The sequence below is a fragment of the Myodes glareolus genome, chromosome 4 (genome assembly GCF_982192425.1).
Source record: "Myodes glareolus chromosome 4, mMyoGla1.1, whole genome shotgun sequence".
In the NCBI taxonomy this organism is placed as follows: domain Eukaryota; kingdom Metazoa; phylum Chordata; class Mammalia; order Rodentia; family Cricetidae; genus Myodes; species Myodes glareolus.
Genome location: NC_142029.1, coordinates 10,675,943 through 10,701,117, shown reverse-complemented (window position 1 = coordinate 10,701,117; position 25,175 = coordinate 10,675,943). Strand labels below are relative to the sequence as shown.

Here is a 25,175-nt window from a genome sequence, read left to right as displayed (position 1 = left end):
GAGACTGACTCCCTCCCTGGTGCCAAGACTACTTCTTCCTCACAGCTAAATTCCCCACCCTGACCCAGGTGGGCGCAGAGCAGTTGGTACCAGGAGTCCTCTGAGACACAACAAAGGAAAGTCTCCCGGCAGATCTCTGAGGATCTCAACCAAGCACGCTGCGTGGTTCGTAATTTTCCCTCCTCCCTGCCTGCATCCCACGCGGAGCCCCAGGACAGGAAGAGAAGTCGCTCTTGGTCAGCACTTCATGGGGCTTCCTCATTTTTGCCTCATGTGCTGTTTTTAAATTTACAAAGTGATCATGACACTGCTCCACTTCGGAGACCGCTTCTAAGGCTCCAGCCTCTCCCCTGATGGCGCTTGCCCGTTTATTGCAAGCAGAGGACTGCAACCTCAGGCACTTAACGGGAACACAAGTTAATGAGTGGGCACCAGCAAGAGTGTTCACCGGAGGGAAGAAGGGAGGGTCCTGAGGCTTCAACGCCCATCCGTAAACCATCTGCAAACAGGACTGGCGAGGCTGCTGGGAGCTTCTGGCTCCTGTTTAACCTGCACAGCTAGCATTTGAGGACGCTGTTTGCTAGAGACGAATGGCCTGCATGCGGTCCTTTCATCCGTTTCTCAGCCTCAAAGGCCTTTGTCACAGCTCATGCGCAACAATGCACCATCTCCAAGGACAGGGACCACGGTGGGCCCCTCTCTTCAAAGGTGTTCCGGAAGAAACTGCAGCTTTTCTCACCAAGGAAAATGTGATCTTTTTTCTCAGCTTTACCAACCGTGAAGAAAAAAAAAAAAGTGATCAAAAATAGCAGAAGTGTTTAGGGCTTTGTTTTATTTTTCTCCCTCTTTCACTCTTTCTCTTCCTTTCTTTCCTGTCCCCAAAATGGTTTCTGAGCTGGCAAGAGCAATACAAACAGCACTCACTCTTCAAAGATTCATAGGAAAACTGCATGTCCCTCCCTGTGCCTTAGTGTTCTATAGATCAGCCCCCACCCCATACTACCCTGTCAGCAAGGAAACCAGGTCACCCAGGACGAAGCCACTCAACCTCTGTAAAGAGGAAGAAACAGTCGTCCCGGGCAGCTCCCCTTCCATGGGAGGGGAGGTGGAAATGTAACAAAACAGTCTTTTTCTCCCACAAAAATTAATCGCGCCAGCCCCAGGAAGGGTTGCAAACCAGAAACCACTTGGAGATGGTTTAAGAAACACGAGACTTGAAGAAGAGCCTCAATTTTGTCACCTGTAAAGTGAGGTTCTTGTACCTGACCCCACATCAAAGGCATGTTGTAAGAAATATGTGAACAATATCTTTAAAATGCCTGTGGTTTCTCAGAGGGGGAAAAGAGAATGAGGTGAGACTCTATAATAAAGCGTAAGGGCTGGAGAGATGGCTCAGCAGCTAAGAGCACGTGTTCTTGTAGAGAACCCAGGTTAGAGTCCCAACACCCACATGGCTGCTCACAGCCGTCCACGATTCCAGTTCCAGAAGGTCGGCTCCTTCCCTGGGCACCAAGAATGGACATGGCACACACACTCGGGTGCAGGCACATAAAATACAGATACTTAGAATTTTTTAAGACAGGGTTTCTCTTTGTATCAGCCCTAGCTGTTCTGGAACTTGCTCTGTAGACCAGGCTGGCCTCACACTCACAGAGATCCACCTGCCTCTGCCTCCCGAGTGCTGGGATTAAAGGCGTGCGCCACCACTGCCACCATCGGCTAAAATTTTATTGAAAGGTGACAGGGCTGCAGGGATGGCTCAGTGGCGAAAGTGCTTTCTACACGTCATGAGTATTGGAGTTTGGATCCCCCAAAATCCACATAAATGTGGGACGGGTGTGGTGGTCAGCCTGTGATTCTACATTCACAAGGCAGAGACTGGTGATTCCCAGGGCTGGCTAGTGAGATTAGCCATATCAGTGAGCTCTGGGTTTGATTGAGAAACCCTGCCTCGATGAGTAAGATGGAAGAAAGATGAAGGATGAGTCCTGACATCAACTTTGTGTCTCCACACACGCATGCGCACACATGTACACACACGCGCACACACACACACACACAGGGTGGGGTGCACACACACACACCTGCAAGCATGAATACACAGACACACGAAAACAGAAAATTACAGTTCGTTGATTGATTGATTGATCAATTACTTTAGTATAGGCAAGTCCATAAATGAATGAGACAAGTATCTAGGCAATGAGAAGAAACTGGCATAGCTGTCAACACACCAGGGCCTCCAAGAAGAGATGTGGAATCTTGAGGAGCTGGGGTCACTTCAGTTACTGAAGGTGACCTGTGGTGCTGGCCTCAGTAAGAATGGCCTCCCCAGAACAAAGAGAAAGGCCCTCTTACCTCACCACACTGGCAGAGCCCCATCTCACACCACCTCCCACAGCTCCAGTGACAACTACCCCGTCCTCCTCCACGTACCAGTCCCTCACACCCCTCCCCACTAACCCCACCGTCACCCCATTGACCATTAGCCCATCACCATCACAGACAACAGTTACCCAGCACCTCCTTCACCTCGTATGTTTTGATTTAAAATGCCCCCCCCCAAGACTCGTGAGTTAAGTGCTTGGTCCTTAGCTGATTGTGCTCCTTAGGAAGCTCTGGGAAACCAAGGGGATACGCAAACAGCCTCCTCCACACTCCTACCGCCTTGAAACGTTACCTCAGCAGGTGCCCAGCATCACGAAGCCAAATGTCCATGGGTTGAACCTTCTGAGACAGTGAGTGAAGTAACTACAACTCTGGAGTTATTCTAGTATCCCACCTGAACCAACATCCATCCTCTGTTCGCTTCATCCCGCCATACTGACCTTCATCCCGCCATACTGACCTTCATCCCGCCACCTCACCTTCATCCTCACCACAACCTCACCATTATAACCCCACCCGTCCCACTACCCTCCTCTGTTCTCCCACCCACCCTGTTCTCACCGCATTCCTTTACTGTGCTAGAGAAACGGCCTCCATGGATGTGAGATCACTGATCTAGCAGCCATACACCCTTTGAATTTACCATCAGAGAACCAAGTCGGTTGGAACAACAGTAACCACAGCATCATGGTGAGTGACTGAGTCCACCAGGGCCTATTCTGGGTGCTTGGCACTGACTCATGACCACCGTGTTCAGAAAGTTGCTGTTATTTTACAGGTCGGCCGTTGAAACACAAAGACTCTCAGTAGCCCGGCTTCAAGTTTGCAGCCAGCAACTGTCCAGCTGGGACTTGCCACGGGCCAGGCTGCTCGAGGGCCTGCGCCCCTAAACAATTTGTCATGCTGTCATCTCACAAACTCAGTCCTGGACACCTTAGGGAAGAAGGTATCTATTAGGTTCACCGGGTTTCAGGCTCCAGCGCCATCAAGGAAAGCGGGGGAACAGCAGCAATTCACACCCTTGCTACCACAGTTCGCCTTGGCCACCTGCTCAAAGGACAAAGCTTTCCCGTAGCCAGCTCCCATGCTGACTTGCGCACAATCTGCTTTCTTTACGCTCACTGAAATCTTGTGCCGTTGGTGATATCGTTAGGTACAAAATTATTCCTGTTATACTTCTGAGAGAACCAAAGTTCAGAGAAGAGAGTAAGTGACCACCTTGCAGACTTGTCTCAAGGGACCCACATGTTCCCAGTGTGTAGCAAGCATCCTGAGAGGTCCTCTGCTGGGGCTCCAGCATCTAGGATGGAGTCTGGAAAGGCCGGCTTTCACTAGCTTTCAGTGAGTGGAGCGCGAGTGGGTGGGTGGGTGATTGAAACATGGCTCATAATTGACACAGGGTGAGAGGACACCCAAAGGCCCCTAAGGGTCAGAGAACCGGGCAGCTGAAGGAATGTTCCTTCCAGAGTCCCCTGAACCCTGCTCTCGCAGATGCCAGGATGCTTCCTCCAACCTGACCTACTTCTCGCCAAGTCGGGTCTGCAGAACTCTTCCCCTGAACAAATGATGCTGACTTGAAAAAGTGGCTGCTGCCCTTTGCAATTAGATGCTTTGAGACGTCCCCTCTGTACCCTGCAATAAAGACAGTGACCTAAGTGCTGATGTGGCCAAAGGACCAGGAGTATGCGAAACTGTTCCCATTAAAATCAGCCCTGGGGGCGAACGGGAAAACAAAGCGGAAAGCCTGACTGGGTTCTCAGGTTCTTAGACCAGGATCACAGCCTCTGTCCACTTGGAATGTTCTCCTACCCTTCCTTCACACCAGCTCTGCGCCCCCGCCCTCGACACACACACACACACACACACACACACACACACACACACACACACACACTCCTCACAAACGCTGTATTGACAGTTAACAGAAAACCGACAACTATGCGCCTGTCTTGATCTGTCCAGTTCATAGCAAAATAGCAAAATAAATATCTTCTCCGCTCTGCAAGGTTTGGGATGGGGTGGTGGAGTGGGGGGGGGGATAGGAAGAGGGCATGAGGGGTGCTATGAACAATAACCCTCATGTTCTCACCTATCCCTGGGGAGCTCATTCTTTCATCTCTGCTTCCTGGATTCACAAGACAAGGATTCTTCAGCTCCTGGTGGGGAGCCACCACAGAGCCTCATCACAGGGTTCCAATCACACTGCTAACTCTAAGGAAAACTTGAACCAATTTTAGAACAAAGGCTAAGACACCAGAAGAATAAAACCTCTGCCGCAATGTCTTAAAGCATAAATTGTGAAATGTCTCCATCTTGTGGTTACCTGTGGAATTGCCATTCTTAGTCCACACCCATAGACTATTGAATTGTGGCCACCATCTCCCCCTTTCCTGGAGCCTCAACAGTCCATTAGAATCAGTGGTGCAGAAGCAGCAAGCATGAAGGGCAGGTTTGCACCTCAGAAGTACTTATGCTGAGTTGGTGAGATGGCTTGTTACTATAGGTGCTTGCTTTACAAGCCTGATGACCTGAGTTCAATCTCTGGGGTCTATGTAAAGGAGGAAGAAGAAAAACAACTGCACATGGTTTACTCTGACCTCCAGATGTGAGCCATTGCACATGTGCTCACACACATCAAGAGCACGTGGTCACACACTGATAGGAGTAGTAGTAGCGGTAGAAAATACGTGTGCCATCGGAGATGGCCTGATAAAGGAAAGGACTATAAACTGAAGCCATCAACTGAGAAACAGGAAATACCTACCTCATTTCTTAAAACCTTTGCCTTCTGGCTCTGAAGCACAGCGGAGCGATGAGAAACTGTGCCAGCGGTCGCTGGGTCTTCATGCAGTCAGTCAAGGGTGTCGCCACGGACTACCACAAGCCTGTCCCTTCATCTGCGAGTCTTTCACCACACAAGAAGCATGACACCTCTGGGAATGCTCCAGTATCATTATGCCAAAAAGCCACCTCCTCTGAGTTCTTGACTTTGGCTCTGGCCACAGAGACAGCTCCTGCTGGCACCTATGCCCACCCCCACACAGGGAGTTTCCAGAGTGTGATGGTTATCGTCTTTGCCTCCTGCAGCTCAGTGCAGTATTCACCTTCAGGCTTCCCTGTTCAATCCCATTCTCACTCAAAATGAAAATTTATAGAATCGAGAATATAAGTAGTCTACCACCTTGCAATTTAGTTTGATAAATTTTGAGATTTATCTCTCTCTCTCTCTCTCTCTCTCTCTCTCTCTCTCTCTCTCTCTCTCTCAGCCAGGGTCTCATTATATAGCCCTGGCTGTCCTGAAATTCACTGTGTAGACCAGGCTGGTTTCTAACTCACAGATATTCACCTGCCTCTGCCTCCCAAGTGCTGGAATTAAAGGTATATGCCACTATGCCCAGTAACATACAAAAGGAAAGATAAATTTTAGAAACTTTAACATGTAATCATATTGAAAACCCAGCCTCACCATATCCCAATCCCAGACACTATCATCTCTGGATCATGTTTCATTCATTCCTACAAAGTGAGACAAAGTTAGCAGAAACCTCACGAGTGGCCATTGAGCTAAATGCTTGAAGGACCTGGAATGCTCCAAGCAAGCTCGGATCCCACAAAGCTCAGACCACCAGTTTGCTGCAGGAGCAGGAGCAGCAACACAGAAGGCTGGAAGCAACTGAGGCCCAGCTCAGCTCCTCAGAAGTCTTGCAACCCTGGACAAGCTGCTCGACTCAGCTAAGCTGTGCCCTCTGTTTAGAGTGTAGTTCTGAGGTGGCACTGCCTTCATGGGGTTCCATGAAACAAAGACTCACCATAGTCATTAAACAAGACCTTATTATGTGAAGCATGGTGGCTATTGTGGTATTAAGTAAACAAAGTAGCCACGGGCTATGGAGAAAATGTGAACTCAATGGATTGTCTCAGATCACATGATCCCATAACCATATCTGAAAATGTACTGGAACAGCCAGAGAGATGGCTCAGAGGTTAAGAGCGCCGCCTGCTCTGCCAGAGGTCCCAAGTTCAATTCCCGGCCACCGCAAGTAGTTCCGTACTGTCTGTCAGTGCCCTCTGCTGGCCTGCAGAATGACACACAGGCTATCCATCGCAGATCCGTGTAGATTAAAAAAAGAACGTACTGGAGAGATGTCTCACCGGTTAAGAGGACTGGCTTCTCTTCCAGAGGACCCACGTTCAATTCCCAGAAGGCACATAGGAACTCACAGCCCTCTGTAACTCTAGTTCCAGATCTATCTGATATAGTCTTTTGGCCTCCTCAGGCACTGCATACTCATGGTGCACAGACATACGTGCAAAACACCCATGCATATAAAACAAAAACAAAATTTAAAAAATAATAAACCAATAAGATGGAGAACAAGAGAGGAAAATGCCCAACGTTGACCTCTGACCTGCACAGAAACACGTAAGCAAATAGACTTGACCACACTATCCTGCTAGTTTTATGTCAACTTGACACAAGCTATGGTCATCTGTGAGGAGGAAACCTCAATTAAGAAAATGCTTCCATAAGATCAAGCTGCAGGCAAGCCTGCCGAGCCTTTTCTTATTGATAGGAAAGGGCCCAGCTCATTGAGTGGTGCCATCCCTGAGCTGGTGGTCCTGGGTTCCATAAGGAAGCAGACTGAGCAACGATGAGGTGCAAGCCAGTAAACAGCACCCTCCCACGGCCTCTGCATCAGCTCCTGCCTCCAGGTTCCTGCCCTGCTCGAGTTCCCGTCCTGACTTGTTTGATGAAGAACAGTGATGTGGAAGCATAAGCCAAATAAACCGTTTCTTTCCTCCCCAAGTCGCCTTAGTCATGGTGTTCACCACAGCCATGGGAACCCCAACTAAGACACACATTCACCTACACATGCCACACACAGACACGCACCAAAACTACATAAAAATCACGTTCTAGGAAACTGAAAGAGATGTATCTAGACTTTTGGACTCCACTCTGAAATGTGAAGAACTCAGATGCTGCCACTCGTTTTGCTAAGGTTTATTTTGTGAGTAGGAGCATTTGCGCAGGTGTAAGCACACCACATGTGTGAGTGCCCAGAAGGAAAGAACAGAAGAGGGCGTCGGCTACCCTGGAGCTGGAGATACAGCCAGTTGTGAGCAGCCGTCATGTGGATGCTGAGAACTGAACCCAGGCCCTCTGCAAGAGCAGTGAGTGTTCTTAACCACGGAGCCATCCTCCACCCCGGGTCACTTCATCCTTACAGAGAACATGCAAACTGAAAACCAACACCTCTTTGTAGATCCATCAGAGACCTGAACTCACTGGTCAACACACCCCCAAAAGGTTATGGACAGGAGAATGCAGACATTGCTTATGGTAACTGTATGCCATGGGGATCAAGAAAGGAAACAAAATGATGAACAAACTGTTGGAAGCTTGGCGTGGGCTGACCTGAGAGGTAAAGCTTCCTGCTGCTCAGCCCTAGCCCTCTACTCGCACACACTCACACACACACATGCGTGTGCATGCACACACACGCGCGCGAGCACGCATACACACATACACATGCACACACACATGCACGCACCACACATGGACACACATACTCATGCACGCACACACGCACACACACATGCACACACTTTCATGACATCTACTTCCAGGACCCATTTGAGAAAAGTCTCTTCGTGTGTGCAGCAGGAGGGAGGGGACAGCGGCTGTCTCAGCGCCCTGCTCTATCAGAGCTGACCTTATAGGAAATAAATACATCCTGTTCTAGCCCCTGCTACCCTAGCGCTTTAACTAAGGGGGGGATGACCCATATTCCCAAGTATTGTTTATAAATGTTCTTTTACATTTAAAGGGGGGTATGATATAGATAGAAATAATTTGCATTGGTATGGACTTGGCTTTATTGATATAAATTTAAGGTTAATCTTGCTATATGTATATTTCTGCTCTTGATTAAGGTATTGTGATTGTGTAGTTCATTTAAAAATGTATAATTAGAAAATATAGGTTGTTAATGGATATATATTTCAGCTAGATAGGTATTCTTCATCTCTTTCAAAGACTACAGAATATGGCATTTAAGATGTTTTAATAACTTAGGGCTTTTCATGACAATGAGACGTCTGCTCCTGGCAGCACCAGCTACTTCCTGAGAAAGATGGGCATTGAAGAGGCTCCTTATGGACTTTGATAGCCATTTGGGCAAGAAACTGCTCTTGCCTGGACTGTTGCATAAACTGGACACAGAAAACCCACAGAGAAAGGACTGCTGAACTTGCCTGAAGGTGAGATGGTCCTTCGGGTTCCTGTTTCAAGAAAGAGTCTGTGAGACATTCTACAGGACACAGAAAAAAATGACTAAACTATCTTTAAAAATTCCTGCTTCATGGAAATGTCTGCTGGATACTATGGGCCTGTAGGCCGAAGATGGGTACCCCAACGGTACAAAAGAACTTTGGGTGACTGTCCAGGCAGCGAGATGTCTCTGTCATTTCTAGAGTTTTGGAAGTTGCTTACTTCTTGTTTACTTAGGTAATATTATATCCTTCTGGAGTCTTTGATGGAGTTAAAAAATAGATAGTTGAGTTTTCCTTTGTTATAATAAAAGATAAAATAGATATAAATATTGTAACTGTAATTCTTGCATGACAACTGTTTTGTTATATGTAATTTTGCTATGTTAAAGTGAAAGTCTTTCTTTTTTGTTTAAACAGAAAAAGGGGAAATGGTGTAGGAGGTCCTTCTGTATTTGTATTGTTTTCATTGGTTAAATAAAGAAACTGTCTTGGAATTTTGATAGGGCAGCCCTTAGGTTAGTGGAGTAGACAGAACAGAATGCTGGGAAGAAGGGAAGTATGGCAGACGCCATGAATCTCCAGCCTGAGATGGACATAGGTTAGAATCTTGCCAGTAAGCCACGTCACATGGTGATACACAGATTTAATAGAAATGGGTTAATTAAGATATGAGAGTTAGCCAATAAGAGGTTAGAGCTAATGGGCAAGACAGTAATTTAATTAATACAATTTCTGTGTGGTTATTTTGAGAGTAAGCTAGCTGGGCGGGACAAAAAGCAGGCCCTCCCTCCTACTATGGGAGGACCAAATGACAAGCACTTATTGAAGGCCATAGCTCAGGGCCACATGCTTCTTAAAACCCAGGGTCTTCTCAGGACACTTTACCCACATAAACACCTTGTGACACCAACAGCACTCCTCTATGACCATAAAGGGCTACTGCTGATCTAATTTAAGGAACTCCTAGGGAAAGCAAAGGCACTTTAAAAAAATGAATTTGCTGGGGAAATGGTTCAGTGGTTAAGAGCACATTTTGTTCTTAGAGAGGACCAGAGTTCAATTCCCAGCAACCACATCAGGCAGCTTACAACGGCCCGGAACTCCAGCTTCAGGGGGCTGCCAGCACTCTGAGCTCCCTGGGTACAGACACGTGTACAGACACATAAACAATACTTTCTTAAATGAAATCTCAAGACTTAACAGCCACAATAAGCTAAAAACACCATGGCCAAGCCAGAGGGGAATTAGCCCTGATTCTATAGTTCTCTATCTCAGCTCCTTTATCCAACACATCGCGTCTCTCCTTCAATGACACACGCTAAACAGCAAAGCATCTGAAGAGACAAAAGCAGCAACAGAACCAGACCCATTTATGGCAAGCATTTGGGAAAGTTCACACTACAAATGTTAAATAACTAATTACTATGCTGAGAGTTCTGACAAAAAAAAATGGACATTGTACAAGACTGAGTCAAGGACATAGACTGGAAGCCTAGGGAGACAAAAGGAAATGCTGGAAACCAAAAGCCGTGTAGAAGAAATGGAGACACTTTAAGTGGGCTCACTAGTGGACTGAAACCTAGGCTGGGAAACACAGCTTAGTGGTAGAGCACTTACCTAGCACATCTGGGGCCCAGGGTTCAATTCCTAGCGCCACCTCAAGAAAATGCAGTCTATTGAACACAGATGGGGGAACTAAAGAAACCTTGAAAATGCACCAGCAGGGAATGCAGAGAGAAGGAGAGAATTAAAAACTGGAACAGAATATCTAAGGGCTGTGAGAGCGCTGAGTCCACGGCACAGTGGGAATGCCAGGTCAAGAAAGACAGGAAAGAGCCGAAGAAATATCACACGCAGTTACACGACTATAATTTCCAACACTGAAGAGGGGGCCATCACTGAGCAAGGGGATCAGGAGCTCAAGGTCAGCCTGGACTAAATGGTGAGTTTGATAAGACAGGGCTACACAAAATCCTGTCTAAATGACAGGAGCTATGGTGGTTTGAATAAAAAACAGCCCACATAGGCCCATAAGGAGTGGTGTTAGGAGGTGTGGTTTTGTTTAAGTAGGCATGGCTTTGCTGGAGGAAGTGTGTCACTAATGGGTGGACTCAGGCCTGGCCAGTGTGTCTGCTGTCTGCAGTGTCCTGCTGTCTGCAGATCCAGATGTAGAACTCTCACTTTCTTCTCCAGCACTGTGTCTACCTGAATGCCACCATGTCCCACCGTGATGATAATGAACTAAATAAACCTCTGAAACTGTAAGCAGGCTCCAATTAAATGTTTTCCTTTAGAAGAGTTGCCGTGGCCAGACAATGATAGTACACGCCTTGAAATCAGCACTCAGAGTCAAAGGCAAGCAGATTTCTGTGAGTTTGAAGCCAGCCTGGTCTACAGAGCTAATTTCAGGAGAGTTAGGGTTACACACACACACCCACACACACACCTATCTTGAAAAACAAACAATAAAGAGACCCTAACTAAGATAAGAGCACAGATGAGGACGCTCAGCTATGAAAGCCCTACACCTCAGAAAATTGTACGCAGACCACAGAAAACACAAGATCTTGGAAGTCCGAGGTGAGCTTGTGTTACTTGCACTTCGATGAGAATTCATAGGAGCTCTGCACAACTGTCCAGGCAAGGAGAGAATGAAATGAGGTGTTTCATGTTTAAAAGAAACCACCTTAGCCTAGAGCTCTGCATTTGGCAAAAACTATATTTCAGCTGCCAATGTTGGTTTAAATGTAAAACACAAACTTAGGGGACCGGAGGGAATCTAGGTAGTTCTGGCTTTGACAGGAGGGGAATCTAGGTAGTTCTGGCTTTGACAGGAGGGGAATCTAGGTGGCTCTGGCTTTGAGCTTTTTGTTACAACAATAACATGAAAAAGCTCTGTAAATGTTATTTCCAAGATTTTTTATAATAAAGTAAAAAAAACTAATTTTGTATTTGTCATCTCTATTGTGTATTCCTATGATATACTCATTTTAAAATAAACTTGAAATTTGAAGAAAGAAGGTTAACAAGAGAATAAGGCAAGCCATTACGAGGGGAAAAAAACATACAAAACACATCTGATACTGGAATTATATCCGAAATATACATGTGGAATCCTTAAAACTCAGTAAGAAAGTAACTTGGTTTTAAAAACAGATAAAAGTCAGGAACAGAGAGATGGCTCTGCAGTTAAAAGCACACCAGCTGCTCTTGCAGAGGACCTGAGTTTGAGTCCCAGGCCCACACACAGTCTCATCAGCATCTTTAACTCCAGCTCCAGAGCCCATGCCCTCTTCTGGCCTCCATAGACAATAGGTACATATGGGCTGCACATATACGCATGCAGGCAAAACACTTACACACATAAAATAATCATTTTAAAAATGGATAAAATTTCCCCAAAATAAACCGTCTCATGTTAGCAACATTTTAGCAAATGAGAGGACAAGCATCTTCAGTGAATTATGAATTCAAGGCAGTGATACCACACACACATTTCAATGACTAAAGTTCAGAAGACAGACAACACTAACTGCTGACAATGATGGGGAAAACAGGACCTATTACATACTGCTGGTGGGATACAAACTGGTAACAAGACTTTGGAAAACGACAGCTTCTTTCGAAGCAATCTATGGTCTATCCATAAAGTTGCACTAAGACTTTTCACCCAGATTAACACTAAAACTGTATGGCCACACACACAAATGTACAAGAATGTATTCTCCTACACTTCGAGAGTTGAAAGCACCCAGGATCCATCAAGAGACGAATGGGTAGCCAGACTGTCATATGCCCAGGTAAATCCACACACTATGCTGTTGAGCATGAAAAGGCATGAAACAGACACAAAGGAATCAGTCTCAAAACAGGTTACATACTGTGTTTCCAACTCTTCATGTTCTGGAAAAGGCAACACTGGAAAAACAACGTGAAAGACCAATGCTCACCTAGAGCTGGAAAGGGAGGGGTGAGTAGCTGACACATAGGGATTTCGTGGACTATAAATCTATTCTGCATGAAGCTATAATGATGGAGAAATAATGTGCTTTTGGCAAAACTGTCATTTAGGACAAAGTGGACGCCAATGTGAACTATGAACTTTAATGTGTGAAATTATTGGTTCAATCATATGGCCAACAAGCCCACTAATGACAGAAGCTGGGTGGAGGTGCATGGAAAAATCCCTGTGCTTTCTGCCCCATTTTCTAAAAATGTCCAATTGCTGTGAAAATGAAACTTCTCAAGAAATTAAAAATAGGACTACCCTATGACCCTCCCATACCACTTCTGGGTATATGCTCAAGAAATCTAAGCACACAAAGATGCCTGAACCCATGCTTATTAAGGCATTATTCACAATAGCCAAATCATGGAGTCAGCATTGGTGCTTATCAACAGATCAAGTTTTACTCCGCCATAAAGAACAAATTTGTGAGCTGGGCAGTGGTGGCACATGCCTTTAATCCCAGCACTCGGGAGGCAGAGGCAGGCAGATCTCTGTGAGTTCGAGGCCAGCCTGGTCTACAAGAGCTAGTTCCAGGACAGGCTCCAAAGCTACAGAGAAACCCTGTCTCAAAAAAGAAAAAATTCACTTACAGGAAAATGAACCTGGAGGTCATTGTGTTAAACAAAATATTCACATTGTCTCTCATACGCAAAATCTAATTTCAAAAAAAAGACACAGAAGTATAAGGAAAAAGAAAGGGACTATTTGACTCCTGAGCCTTGTTCCTATAACAGGAACAAAAGGAGGTAATTGGCGGAGTATGAAATGCCATAATTAAATGCATTATTTTATACAATTAACATGCATTAATAAAAAGAGGGGAGGGAAGATGAACACACTTCACTACCCCTTCTCCAATTAATGAATATTGTAGTAATCTTGCTGACTTGTTCCAAAAATTAGACCAAAAATTGTCTCTAGAAGAAAATGTATGTCTGAAAGAACTGCGGCCAAATTGCTAATTAATGAAAACCACAGTCCACCCATAACAATTAAATATGAAATGGACAGCTATTAAAAGCTATCAGGCTTCCATTTGCAGTCTCAAGTCTTGGAGGGTGTATTACTTCCCAACCCACCGCTATCAGGGCAGTTGTGGGAACTATGAAGCTGAATGAGAAACACTTTAAATAAGAATTCATACTCCACAGAAGTAAGAATCTTTCAACTTTTATTTCTAGGATACATTCATCCGGAATCTTTGTTTCTTTACAATTTTCCCCCTAAGAGAAATGAATACAATAAAAATATAATCCAACTACCAGCAATGTTTGTAACCAGAAAGGAATCTAAAATCTCTGGTGTGATAATATAGGATATATTTTTTTTAAAAATATAAACTTCATACCAGAAATAAAGCCTGAATATTCTCTTTTGTTAAAAATATAATTTTCCTTCTTTGCTCTTCCACTTTATTCTAAGTCTGTATTTAAACCAGCAATGTTAACTCTTCTCGCAAAGGATTGGTCCAGCTTGTGCCCTGTTCTACAGTATGAGTCAACTAACAACTGCACAAGTCTTAGAAATGACATGCCACGGGGCTGTAGCAAGGCTGCAAGATACCCTAGTCACTGATTAAAAATTCCCATTAGCAAACTGAGGCCCATTTATCATTTATCCTGTCTATGAAATTAGAAAATGTATACAAAGGAATGTTTTGCAAAACGTAAGCTCAATGGAAAAGAAAGTACCAGTCTTTTGACTAGAAAGGTTGCTGGCTGGGACAGAGGTGGGAATACAGCTGTGACCCCCACACTTACTGGGGAGCCTGACTGCAAGGGTGTCAGAGTGTGGACTCAGGGGTGTCTCAGAGACTGGCTGCTGTGCAGTGAGTGCCATGGGACTGTTTTTCTCAACTAAGAAAAAGACCAAGGAGCAGAGCAATGGCTCTCTAGCTCAGAGATTGACACCACATCGAGTGGTCAAGCCATTCCAGCCATCTGAGGATGGGAAATCCAAGTCGGATGGTTTTTCCCTGCTTCTTACTGGTTTCTCAGCAAAGCCTCAGTAGTTGGCAGGTAATTCATTTCATAATAGGCTTAGAAAGGCAACATAAATGGCCTGAGGGTGGGTACCTTAATTTAAGAAGGTAACAGAAAGTCTAATTATAAACACCGGTAATACACTCAAGCCAGAGTGGACCCCTCAACCTCCACGTAAACAGCACCATGCACAGTAACTTCTGCAGTACGCTCTGAAGAGCACAGCAAACCAAGCACAGGGTTAAGAGTGCACTGGCAATCCACGCCAATGAGGACCGCCATCTTGTCTTCTAGGAAGGACAGAAGGCACAGAAAGAGGCTATCAGTCCTTGTCGAACCGGACAGGCTTAGGGAGGCACACCTAGCACTGAAGATCAATGGTGCCGAACCCTAGAGATCAGAGGAACATCCTGAGAAAATCAAGGATGAGAGACCTGGCAAGAGGTGACTGCCACACAAGAGGCTCCCCTAAGGAGCTGAGCTAGGTCACTGAGAGGGACTGCCCTAGAGTCGGGGGCTCCCCCTCTATGCTGACCTTCCTCTATGACCCTGCAGGCCCAGTACAGTGAGGAATGGCTGCTAGCCTGGCCCCCCACCCCCTTTGGCTCTCTGATACATTCACCTTTTCCTTTAGACCTCCACCCCCATTCCCCAAGAGAATATTCAGGCCATTTTGTTTGTTTGGTTGGTTGGTTGGAGGCTGTTTCGCATTGGTAAAGAGTATAGGCTAGCAATCTGGAAACTCCCTAATTCAGGGGATGTCTTATATCAATATAAGATACTCAAGTGGGGAGAATATAAAACTTAAATGCCATTTACAGAGGACTCAAATAAACCCATCTCAAATGCTGAGTAATCCAAAACATTGAAGCTGAGCAATGGTATGTTTAACCGTTAGTTCTGCCAAGGCTAAGCTGTTGGACTTTAAGCCAATGTCCAGACTCCAGGTAGTCAGTCATTTGTAGTGAAGTTGCACATCTTTGTGTTTTCTGCATACAACAAAGTAGGTGACTTAAAATACACATTTGTTTAAACCAGTTTACTCCCTTTTACAATTGTATCTTCAGTCTTACATTTAAATATCCGCCCAAATAGTCAATGAAACCAACAGAGGACTGTGACAGTATCATTCAGATGAGATGATAATGCAAGAAAAAGTCAGGTTAAACTCCGAGACCAAGCACAGATTAGAAGTCTGCTCATCAGAGCCCATGAGCCCCCAAGATCCCGCCTGCATGGCTTCCTGTCCAGAAGTCTGCTCATGTGCCTAATGTGCTAGAAGCCTCACACAGACAGAGCCCATTGAGCCCCTGAGATCCTGTCTGCACAGCTTCCTGTCCAGAATGCGTCTCCTCACTGCCAATGAGGCCTGCACAGCAGCTAAGCATTGTCAGAGCAGACTCATGAGGTCCCAGCCTATTCCAGATTCAGCATACATCCCCCAAAACCGTGCTGTTGAATTGCTCCCTGAATTACAAAATAATCTCAGCTTTCAGAAGCCACAAACTTTAAAAAAATAAAAAAGAAGAAAAAGAAATTTTAAAAGGAAGGGTTAAGATCCGTTCAAAGACACTGCATATTACACATTACAGGTAAGAACGGGTGACACCAAGGACAAGAAAGGCACAGGGAACTTTCTACCACATCAGACAACACTGTCAATGGCAGCTACTTATTTTAACCAGATTATAGGTGGGGGAAATGAATTATTACCAGAATTTGCACCACTTTCTTGGAAAATCTAACAATGAAACATTATATATATATACACTTATTAATTCTGTATTTATTTGAAGAATCTTTGGTAACAACTGTGTGTCTCCCACATTATAGGACTTTTGAAAACGAACTACTATTCGGCATATGAAAGATGAGCTGTAGAGCTAAGTGCTGCGCTTTCATATTGCAACCTTAAACCTGACCGCTAACTGGCGCTGGTCATGCATTTCAACACAGTACATTTAACCTGCGAACATACACAATGAGAGGCTAATACCAGAAAGGAACAGACAGCAATGACAAAACATAACAATGACAGCTGTTCTTAAGTAATTTATTTTTAAATTATAAGATTTACAATGCCTTGATTATGCAAAATATAATAGAAATTAAACTAAATCAATAAACCAAAAGAGAAAGAAAACTTTTTCTTGAATATCAGTACTTAAGCCATCTTTGTTCCAACCGCATCTTATAAAGTACGCTAATTTCAAATGTTTCACTTGCAGGTTTAATTTCTCACTTGCAATGTTTTATGAACTGTAATTTTTTTCAAATGCTATTATACCTAGTGTTTATACTGCAACAGCAGCAAAATCTCACGAGTGCGATCAAATGTGGAAGTGGGGCCCAGACTTCAGCTTTTAGCCACAGACAGAAATTATCCACGGCAATTGGTAGAGCAAAGTACGCTTGAGTGACCAGAACATGGCTTAGAACACTGACGGCAGCTGCTGTCCTGTCCCTCTGATCTGAACCCGCCGGCATGTGGCAGCATTACTGCTGTGGATAGTAAGACTGCTGCGGGGGCTGAGGGAAGGGGTAGGTAGGCTGCTGGGGTCCTGGGTATGGAGCCTGTCCGGGGCTCTGGTGGTACACCGGTGTATACGGCATGTTGTACTGGCCATATGCGTAGGGGTTGTAGCCCATGGGCATGGGCATTTGGCAATACCTGAGGGTGAGAAGAAAACAAAACACTGGGTTGGTAAGTCAAATCCTGTAGAGTGAGGTCATTACTCTAACGTCAATTTTCAGTAACAGCTTTTCATTCTTCTAGGAAAGAGAAGCGAGACAAAGGACTTGTTCCAAAAGAAAAGGCATCGCTATCATTAATTAAATCAAAGATTATCATGCTGCTAATACTGCCCAGAAAATAATAATGCTGACTCCCACTACTAAAGGAAGAATAAAAACAGAAACTGTCTATTTGAATGAAGTTCTCTAGTTCTCTGGCTATGCTCCTGGAGAGATGGTTCACTGGTTAAGAGCACTGGCTGCTCTTCCAGAGGATCTGGGTTTAGCTCCCACCACCATGAAAATAAGTAAACAAATAGACATTGCCACGCAGAAGGCTAACCTTCAAACACATCCCATAATGGTCTAAATTTCCATTCGTCTGTTTACTAGATACTGAGATTCCCAAGTATACACACATCAACAAGGCTTATGATCCTGGCTTCACATAAAGGCAGCCGGGGCACAGGTACTGAATTTCACACAGAAGAGATGTTTTTATACAAATGAAAGATGCAAAAAATTAAAATATATATCCTAGACATCTAGGAAATAGCTGTTCAGTTCCTCAAATATGCAACTGTAATATGATTTTAATTTCTGGGCAAGCCAACAACATGGCTGAGTCATGAGATCTGTGCTCAGAGAGGGATGAGCCTGTCTTTAAAGAGTAGTCACAGCTAGAAATTTGTTAATTCCTGGAGACACAGAGTGTCACTGTCTTACCCAGGATATCCTGGATAGGTAGGATATGGTGGTCCCTGAGCCTGTGGAGGGGGAGCAGACCCAGGGGTCTGTGGCGGTGCTGGTGAAGCAGCCCCTGCCCCTGTGGGAGCAGCAGCAGCAGGGGAGACTCGGTTTGCAGGAAGCACAGGAGGTGGAGGCCGGGCTGGAGGCTGAGGCTTCGCAGGCTGAAAGAGAACACAAGCAATGACACGGAGTGTGCAGTGGCTCTAGACCCTGCTGACTGTAACGAGGGAGAGCACAGGCATCCAGACTGTTCAACTCCCACTCTCAGACATCAGCCCACTAGTCTAGAACGTGGCTGAAAGTCAGTCTCTGACTTCTGAAGGAGTCTGACATCTACTCATGCTGTCTCCACCAACACCACACACACTACTGGGCCTACTGTCAGGCCCCAAATTCTCTTTACTAAACCTTTAAACCTGTGGAAACTTTTTTTTAAAATACACACTTGCATGAGCATCGATGAAATTGAGCAACTGTTAATACTATTGTCTCCCATATGTCTGCAGAATCATTCAAAGCTGCCAGCTTCACAGGGCCAGCCCTCCAGACAGATATCAACACTCAGCTTGTCATCAAAACAATCATGCTGCTCCCTAGGTCTGGCGAATATCCACTCCAGATCCAAGATTCTTACCCACCTGAAAGAAAGGTCTGTGGTTGCCGTTGTGAACCAAATTCAAATCAAGGTTCATGTGCCACAGACTGTAAAGAACTGCTCATTCTCATCTACAACTCCCTCCCGTCGACGTATGTGGTTTAGAAAACAGGGGAATCTCAAAATCTGCATCTCACGCTCTAGGTTTGTTTGCCATTTCTGAGGACATGATTGAGCATCTTTTTCCATCACTGTCTTCATTTGGGAGAAAAGTCCATTCTAAGGATATTGTTTCACTCAGGCTAAACATTTGTGGCAGTGAGAATTCATGAGTGCTGCTGTGTTTATACACTAGAAGCCATCAGAAGGTTGGACCCCCAACCACAGGTGGGGACCACCAGTTCCGTCCACCGCAGCCCTGAGCTGGCCAGCTGCAGGACAGGAATGCAGCAGGAGTCCTGGCCTACTCACCGGCATGGTTCTTGGAGCTGGAGTTGGAGGCGCTGTGGCGTGTCCCCCAGCAGGGGAGGACTGATATGCCGGAGGAGGGATGGAAGGAGCGCTGGGCTCTCTGGCAATGCTCTGCTGCAGATCCCTTGTGAGAGACGGAGCGTTAAGGTTAACACCATGAAAAATACCTGTAAGATGCTACCTCCTTTGTTTCTCTTCACATATTAAGCAAACATGCCTCCAAATAGTGACAGTATTCTAGAACATGCTCCCATTCTTGCCTAAAAAGTGCATCTTTAATCCTGCAGCAAAACAAAGCTGTAATATGACTCTACTTCTAAGACCAGCAAAGGATAGAGTTCTTTCAGACGTCTTCATTGTAACTAGAATAAGGAACATCTTAACTAGGCAAGCAGTCTTAGAAGATTGTTTCTTATCTAATAATAGCTAATTACAAAACAAAAAAAACTATTAGCACAATTGTCAGAGAACTGTAACCCATTCGGACACTGGGCTAATATTTCAATCTGAGTACAACATCAGTGTCCACATAAAATAATCCAGCCCCAGAGTGGTAGAGGCAGAAGATCACAAGTTTAGGGCCAGCTCTAATAGTGTAGCAAAAACCTGTCTCAAATAAACAAAAAGGGGATAAAATAAAGATAAGTTAATTATGCAAGTAAATATATCAATTTCTAGAACAATTTTTTAGCCTGTTGCTTAAAGATACATGGCACTGAGCTATTTTGTGTTAAAAGCTAATGCAGTAATCTGTCACTCTAGATTTGTGTGTTTACTTGGAGGACCTGTACAGGCTAGGAAACTAGAAAGGGGCCACAAGGGGAGAAGGGAAAAAGATCTTAAGGGAGGCTGAGATAATACAGCACAGGAGATAGGAAGGAGGAAAAGGAAATAAGGAGGGAGATGGAAGGAGGAGGACAATGGGAGGGTGAGGCACAGGAGAGGTAGGGGAGAGGGATAACTAAACACTAAGGATATTTGAAAAAGTCATCCAGAAACATACAATTTTATAAACTTCCTAAATATAGATATATGTAGATATATATCCATATATGGGTGCATACATGTATATGTGCAACATATATGCATATATATATACACATATACATATGCATATACATATACATATGTGAGGGTTTAACTGGAGTTACCCTACACAGGGGATAGTGTTCCTCACAGAAGTCACAGGTTACCAAATAAAAAATCTACTGCCAGGTATGGGTTATTTCCCCTTAAGGTGTTAGTCAAAGGCTGCTAAATTCTGTTCCCTTGCTCACATCATAAACACAGTACCTTTGTGTAAGCATGGGTCAACTTCCTCCTGATTACTCACTATGTCAGTCCTCTACTATAGGCCCAGCTTTCTCAGCGGCTCCTGCAAAAGGGACTGTGCTATTTTCTAAACTGTCCTCCTGAGCTGTTTCACCTCTGTGCCCCACTGTACTTCCACACCTTGGGTTTCTGTTCCTTCATTCTTTCATCCCAGATCAAGATGCCCTATGACTCTATGAAATGCTCAGAAGACAGAAGGGGAATTGCTGCATTAACACCACCCAGTTCATTCTAAACACAAGGAAGCAGCTTAAGTACAATCTGACACACAAAACAAACTCACTTCAAGAGCTCGTCTCTCTCTGTCTTCCGTGCAAACACTATGTCACTGCATTTGTTCTGGAACCTGACCAAGATTTCAGTCAGCTCGTTGTAAAACTATAAGCAAAGAGCAAATACAAGTAATAAGTAAAAAGTAATTTTAATCTAAGGAAAAATAAATTCTAACAATAATTTAATTTATCAATGATGCTGGGACTAGAAGGTAAAATTGTTCACAAGAGATACATTCATACTATCAGTTGAATAACTTAGTACTAAATATGACCCAAGATTGATAAAGAAAATAAAACTAAGGAGATCATGTTCACAGAATACTGGCACTAAATATTAAATAGCTGTAAGTTACAAGTTTTATAACTGTGACTATGTTCCCAATCCCTACATAAAAACCAACCTCTAAGAGATGACTCTAACTCTACCGTCATGCTGAGTTAAACCTGTACAGTACCTATGAAATACAGGTGTCACTGCAGATAATACCCAAAGCTCTCTGGAGAATTCTTCAGCTTATCTAATTGAACAAAGCATTGAGTCCTAAGAATGGCATCGTACCCTGCCACACCATGGCTTTACAGTGCTATCTATTCACAGACTGTTGAGAATAAATACTGTGTCTCATCAAGGTAACTTTATTCAGTAACCATTATGAAATTAAGAACCAGAAGAAACTTTGTATCTGAAAAACTTAAAAATCACTTCTCTCAAAAAACAATCAGGAAAAAATATATAGCTAAATATTCCTCTAAACCTTTAAAGAACAAATCAAGGAATGCACTTAGAATGTATCTGAAGACTACTTTGATACTCAGGAAGTCTGTCTTCATCACACCACCATCATAGGAGATCACAGCCATGTGTCCCCTCCCACCACAGATCAGTCCCAACTAGCCCTAAAGAAGATGTCATTCGTTTTTGATAGCTCTAATTCCTGCTACCTGCAATGCGTAAGTCCCTTCTCTACACAATTTATTCTTCAAAGCTCCACCAAATGTTGCTGCCTCCGCTCAGCATTCTCTCTCTGCAAGCCTGACAGAAGCAAAAGGCAGTAAAACCAGCAAATCAAATGCAGATACTTGATCCAACTGCAACTATCAATAGTATCCCATCTGTACCTATTATCTCTAGTCTTTCATGTGCACGCATACCTTTGTGCCCTCCTTCAAGTTAGCTACAAGTTCAACAAAATTGTCATATGCAGTTGCCAAGTTCTTCAGAACTTCTTCTCTCAAGTTAGCTTCATTATTAGACTGCTTCATTTTAGAAAATTCTTGGTGTGAGACCTTGGTAAAAGAAACAAAGTGTATATTTACTTATAAATTTAATTTAGCTTAAAATACTTTTAAATTTTCTTTCATTTATTACTTAGTTCATACACATGGGTGTGTGTAGGTATGCATGTGCCACAGAGGACAAATTTCAGGAATTGATTCTTTTCTTCCACCACATGAGTCCCAGGGATCGAACTCAGGTCATCAGGACTAGTGGCACACACCTTTATATCCCGAGCCATCTTGATAGCCAATCAAAATATTTGTACTGGGGCCGGGTATAATCGTATACACCTTTAATTCCAACATTGGGGAGGCAGAGACAAGCAGATCTCTAAAAACGCCAAGCCTGTCAGGGCTGCATAGTAAGACCATCTCAAAGAATAAAACTAAAACAACAACAAAAAACTATTGATCTTTTCCATTATGAAATCATGATTGCTGGTATGCAAAATTACAAGAAATACCTGGAATTTCTTTGTGTCACATAAACTGTGACATTTTTAAGTAAAAATATCACAAATTCAATAATAGCAAAACATAATTAACAATGGTTACCAATTTCTATCAGTCTATAACACAAAAAGCACCCAGATAGAACTGATTATTCTAGAATACTTTTACCACTATAGAACTCTGCACATTCACTGATAAAATGGCAACATCTCAAGTTTGATACACAGCTAAAGTCATGTATTAGCCCGATCATTCTGCAGGCATTAATGATTCCCACTAATTTTGATTCTTCCCTCCCTACAGACAATAAAAAGGAAACAAACAGAAATGATTTGGAAAACATGTCTGAAAGTTCTCTATGCAGTAGGTAGCCAGAAGTAACTTTGTTTCTAGTACTAGGATTGAACCTAGGACCTCACACATACCAGGTGAATGAGACTAATGGGCATTCTCAGCCATTAAGAGTGCATGCTGCTCTTCAAGGTGACACACAAGGATGGCAAGTTTGAGATTCACCTGTGTCTCACAGTGGCAGTGAGTTTCATGCCAACCTGGCTGTAAAGACCCTTTATTTTTGCATACTATGCAGATATACCATACTCTCCTCTGTGAATTCTTCATTTTCACGTTCTTCAATGGTAATAGATCTGGCACACACATCCTTTTAAATATATAAATGTACCTGGATATTTTTTAGAAGTCCCTCCTGTTTCTTCAGAGACTCTTGGACTTTAGCTGTTAGACCACCATAGATTCGATCCAGCTCAGTGACAGAAAGAGCCTCCTCATTTATCACGCCATCCTGAGCCAGGGCTGTCAAAAACTTGCTTGTCATGTCAAAATTCACTGACTTCAGGTCATTCTCAAGACCCTCTCTTTCCTTCTTTAGTTCATCAAGATTTGACAATAAGGATTTTAACACATTTACAACCTAAACAACAAACACATGCATGGTCATTGGTAGGGCATCCCTGGACATAAAGTTCAAGACTGAGGAACACAATCCCTCTGCACTACCTCTGGGGAAATGAGCATTTTTTTATAATCAAAATTCAAAATTTTTGGTATTGGAAACAAATGGGCCTATCAAAGTAAAACAGTTACAGCAAAGAAAATATTTCAAACTAGGTTTGATGCTGCATACCTTAATCTCAGCATTGGGAGGTGGACACAGGTGGATAATTGAGTTTAAAAGTAAGGGCAGCTTGGACTACATAAAAAGATACAGAGAGGGGGGAGGGAGGGAAAGAGAAAGAAAGGAAGGAGGGAAGGAAGAAGGGAGAGGGGGAGAAAGAGGAAGGAAAAGAAAGAGAGGGGGGAACGGAGGGAGGGAGGGAGGGAGGGAGGGAGGGAGGAAGGAAGGAAGGTTGGTTTAAGATTAGCTTTCAGGGCTGGGAATACAGTTCATGGTGTTCAGCTTGCCTAATATGCATGAAACCCTGGATTCAATCTCCAGAACCACTGTTTCAAAAGAAGGAAAGAAAATAGTATCTCACGACTGAAATACCAGTAATCAGCATGACAGACTTGGTTACTATATAACCAGGGCAGGTAAGTTCCTGGAAAGCTAAATCGTCTCATTTGCAAAATGAAAATCATGCCTATTTCAGGACCACTGTAAAGATCAAGGTGACCCATATGAAGTGTTCAACATAATTCCCTGCCTCTGCAGAGGCAGAGCTCACCACAAAGCCACTGCTACCTGGTACTTGAAATCTGTAATTCCCAGCACAGGACAGAGCCCACCATGCAGCCATAGCTACCTGGCACCTGAACTTTATGAAACAACTACAAATCTTGGGCACATTTTGAACTCCATAGAGGCTTAGAAATCTAAACATTCAGACAGTTTTAAAAAAAAAAAAGTGAAGCAGATCAGAAAGTCTCATTTATTTAGTAAATTTAAGGTACCTCTTAAATATGTGCCATATTTTTTATTGAGTCAGGTGCAATAGGGCATATAAATTCAAAATGTTAAATATATATATATATGAGAGGGCTGGGGAGATGGCTCATGGGTAAGCATTAGGGCCTGAGTTTGGATGCCCACAACACACCTCTAGTACATGGTGATGAGCCTTCTCAGTATTTGTAGATAAACATTCTCTAATTAAAAATCTAAAAAGAGCTAGAAAGATGACTTAGAAATTAAGAGCACTTGGTACTCATGGTTCCATAGGTCTTGAGTTCAGTCTGCGGCACCCACATAGGGCAGCTCACAACTGTAACTCCAGCTTCAGGGTATTCAATGCCTTATGTGAGAATACCCACTGTCCTGGCTGGTTGTGTGTCAACCTGACACAAGCTAGAGTCATCAGAAAGGAAGGAGCCTTGGTTGAGGAACTGCCTCCATGAGATCCAGCTGTCAATTTGTCAATAAGTAATCAATGATTAATGAGGGAGGGCCCAGTCCATTATGGGTGGGGCCATCCATGGGCTGGTGGTCCTGGATTCTATAAGAAAGTATGCTGAGCAAGCCAATAAGCAACACCCTTTCATGGCTTCTATATCAGCTCCTGCCTCCAGGATCCTGCCTTGTTTGAGTTCCTATCCTGATACCCTTCTGTGGTGAACAGCAAGCAATGTGGAAGGATAAGCCAAATAAAACCCTTTCCTCCCCAACTTGCTTTCTG

General features: G+C 43.9%; 1 protein-coding gene across 2 annotated transcripts in view; it reads right to left on the bottom strand.

Moving 5' to 3' along the window:
• Positions 1 to 13,827: 13,827 nt before the first annotated feature.
• Positions 13,828 to 25,175, bottom strand: part of Pdcd6ip (programmed cell death 6 interacting protein) — a 51,932-nt gene continuing 40,584 nt past the window's right edge. For both annotated transcript variants that reach the window (XM_087905190.1, XM_087905191.1), the window contains exons 13-18: positions 23,225 to 23,473; positions 21,964 to 22,098; positions 20,820 to 20,914; positions 19,205 to 19,328; positions 18,115 to 18,299; positions 13,828 to 17,326 (exon numbers count right to left, since the gene is read on the bottom strand). In XM_087905190.1, coding sequence (XP_087761316.1) covers positions 17,152 to 17,326; positions 18,115 to 18,299; positions 19,205 to 19,328; positions 20,820 to 20,914; positions 21,964 to 22,098; positions 23,225 to 23,473 — 963 coding nt within the window. In that variant the 3' untranslated portion in view covers positions 13,828 to 17,151. The remainder of the gene's footprint in view (positions 17,327 to 18,114; positions 18,300 to 19,204; positions 19,329 to 20,819; positions 20,915 to 21,963; positions 22,099 to 23,224; positions 23,474 to 25,175) is intronic.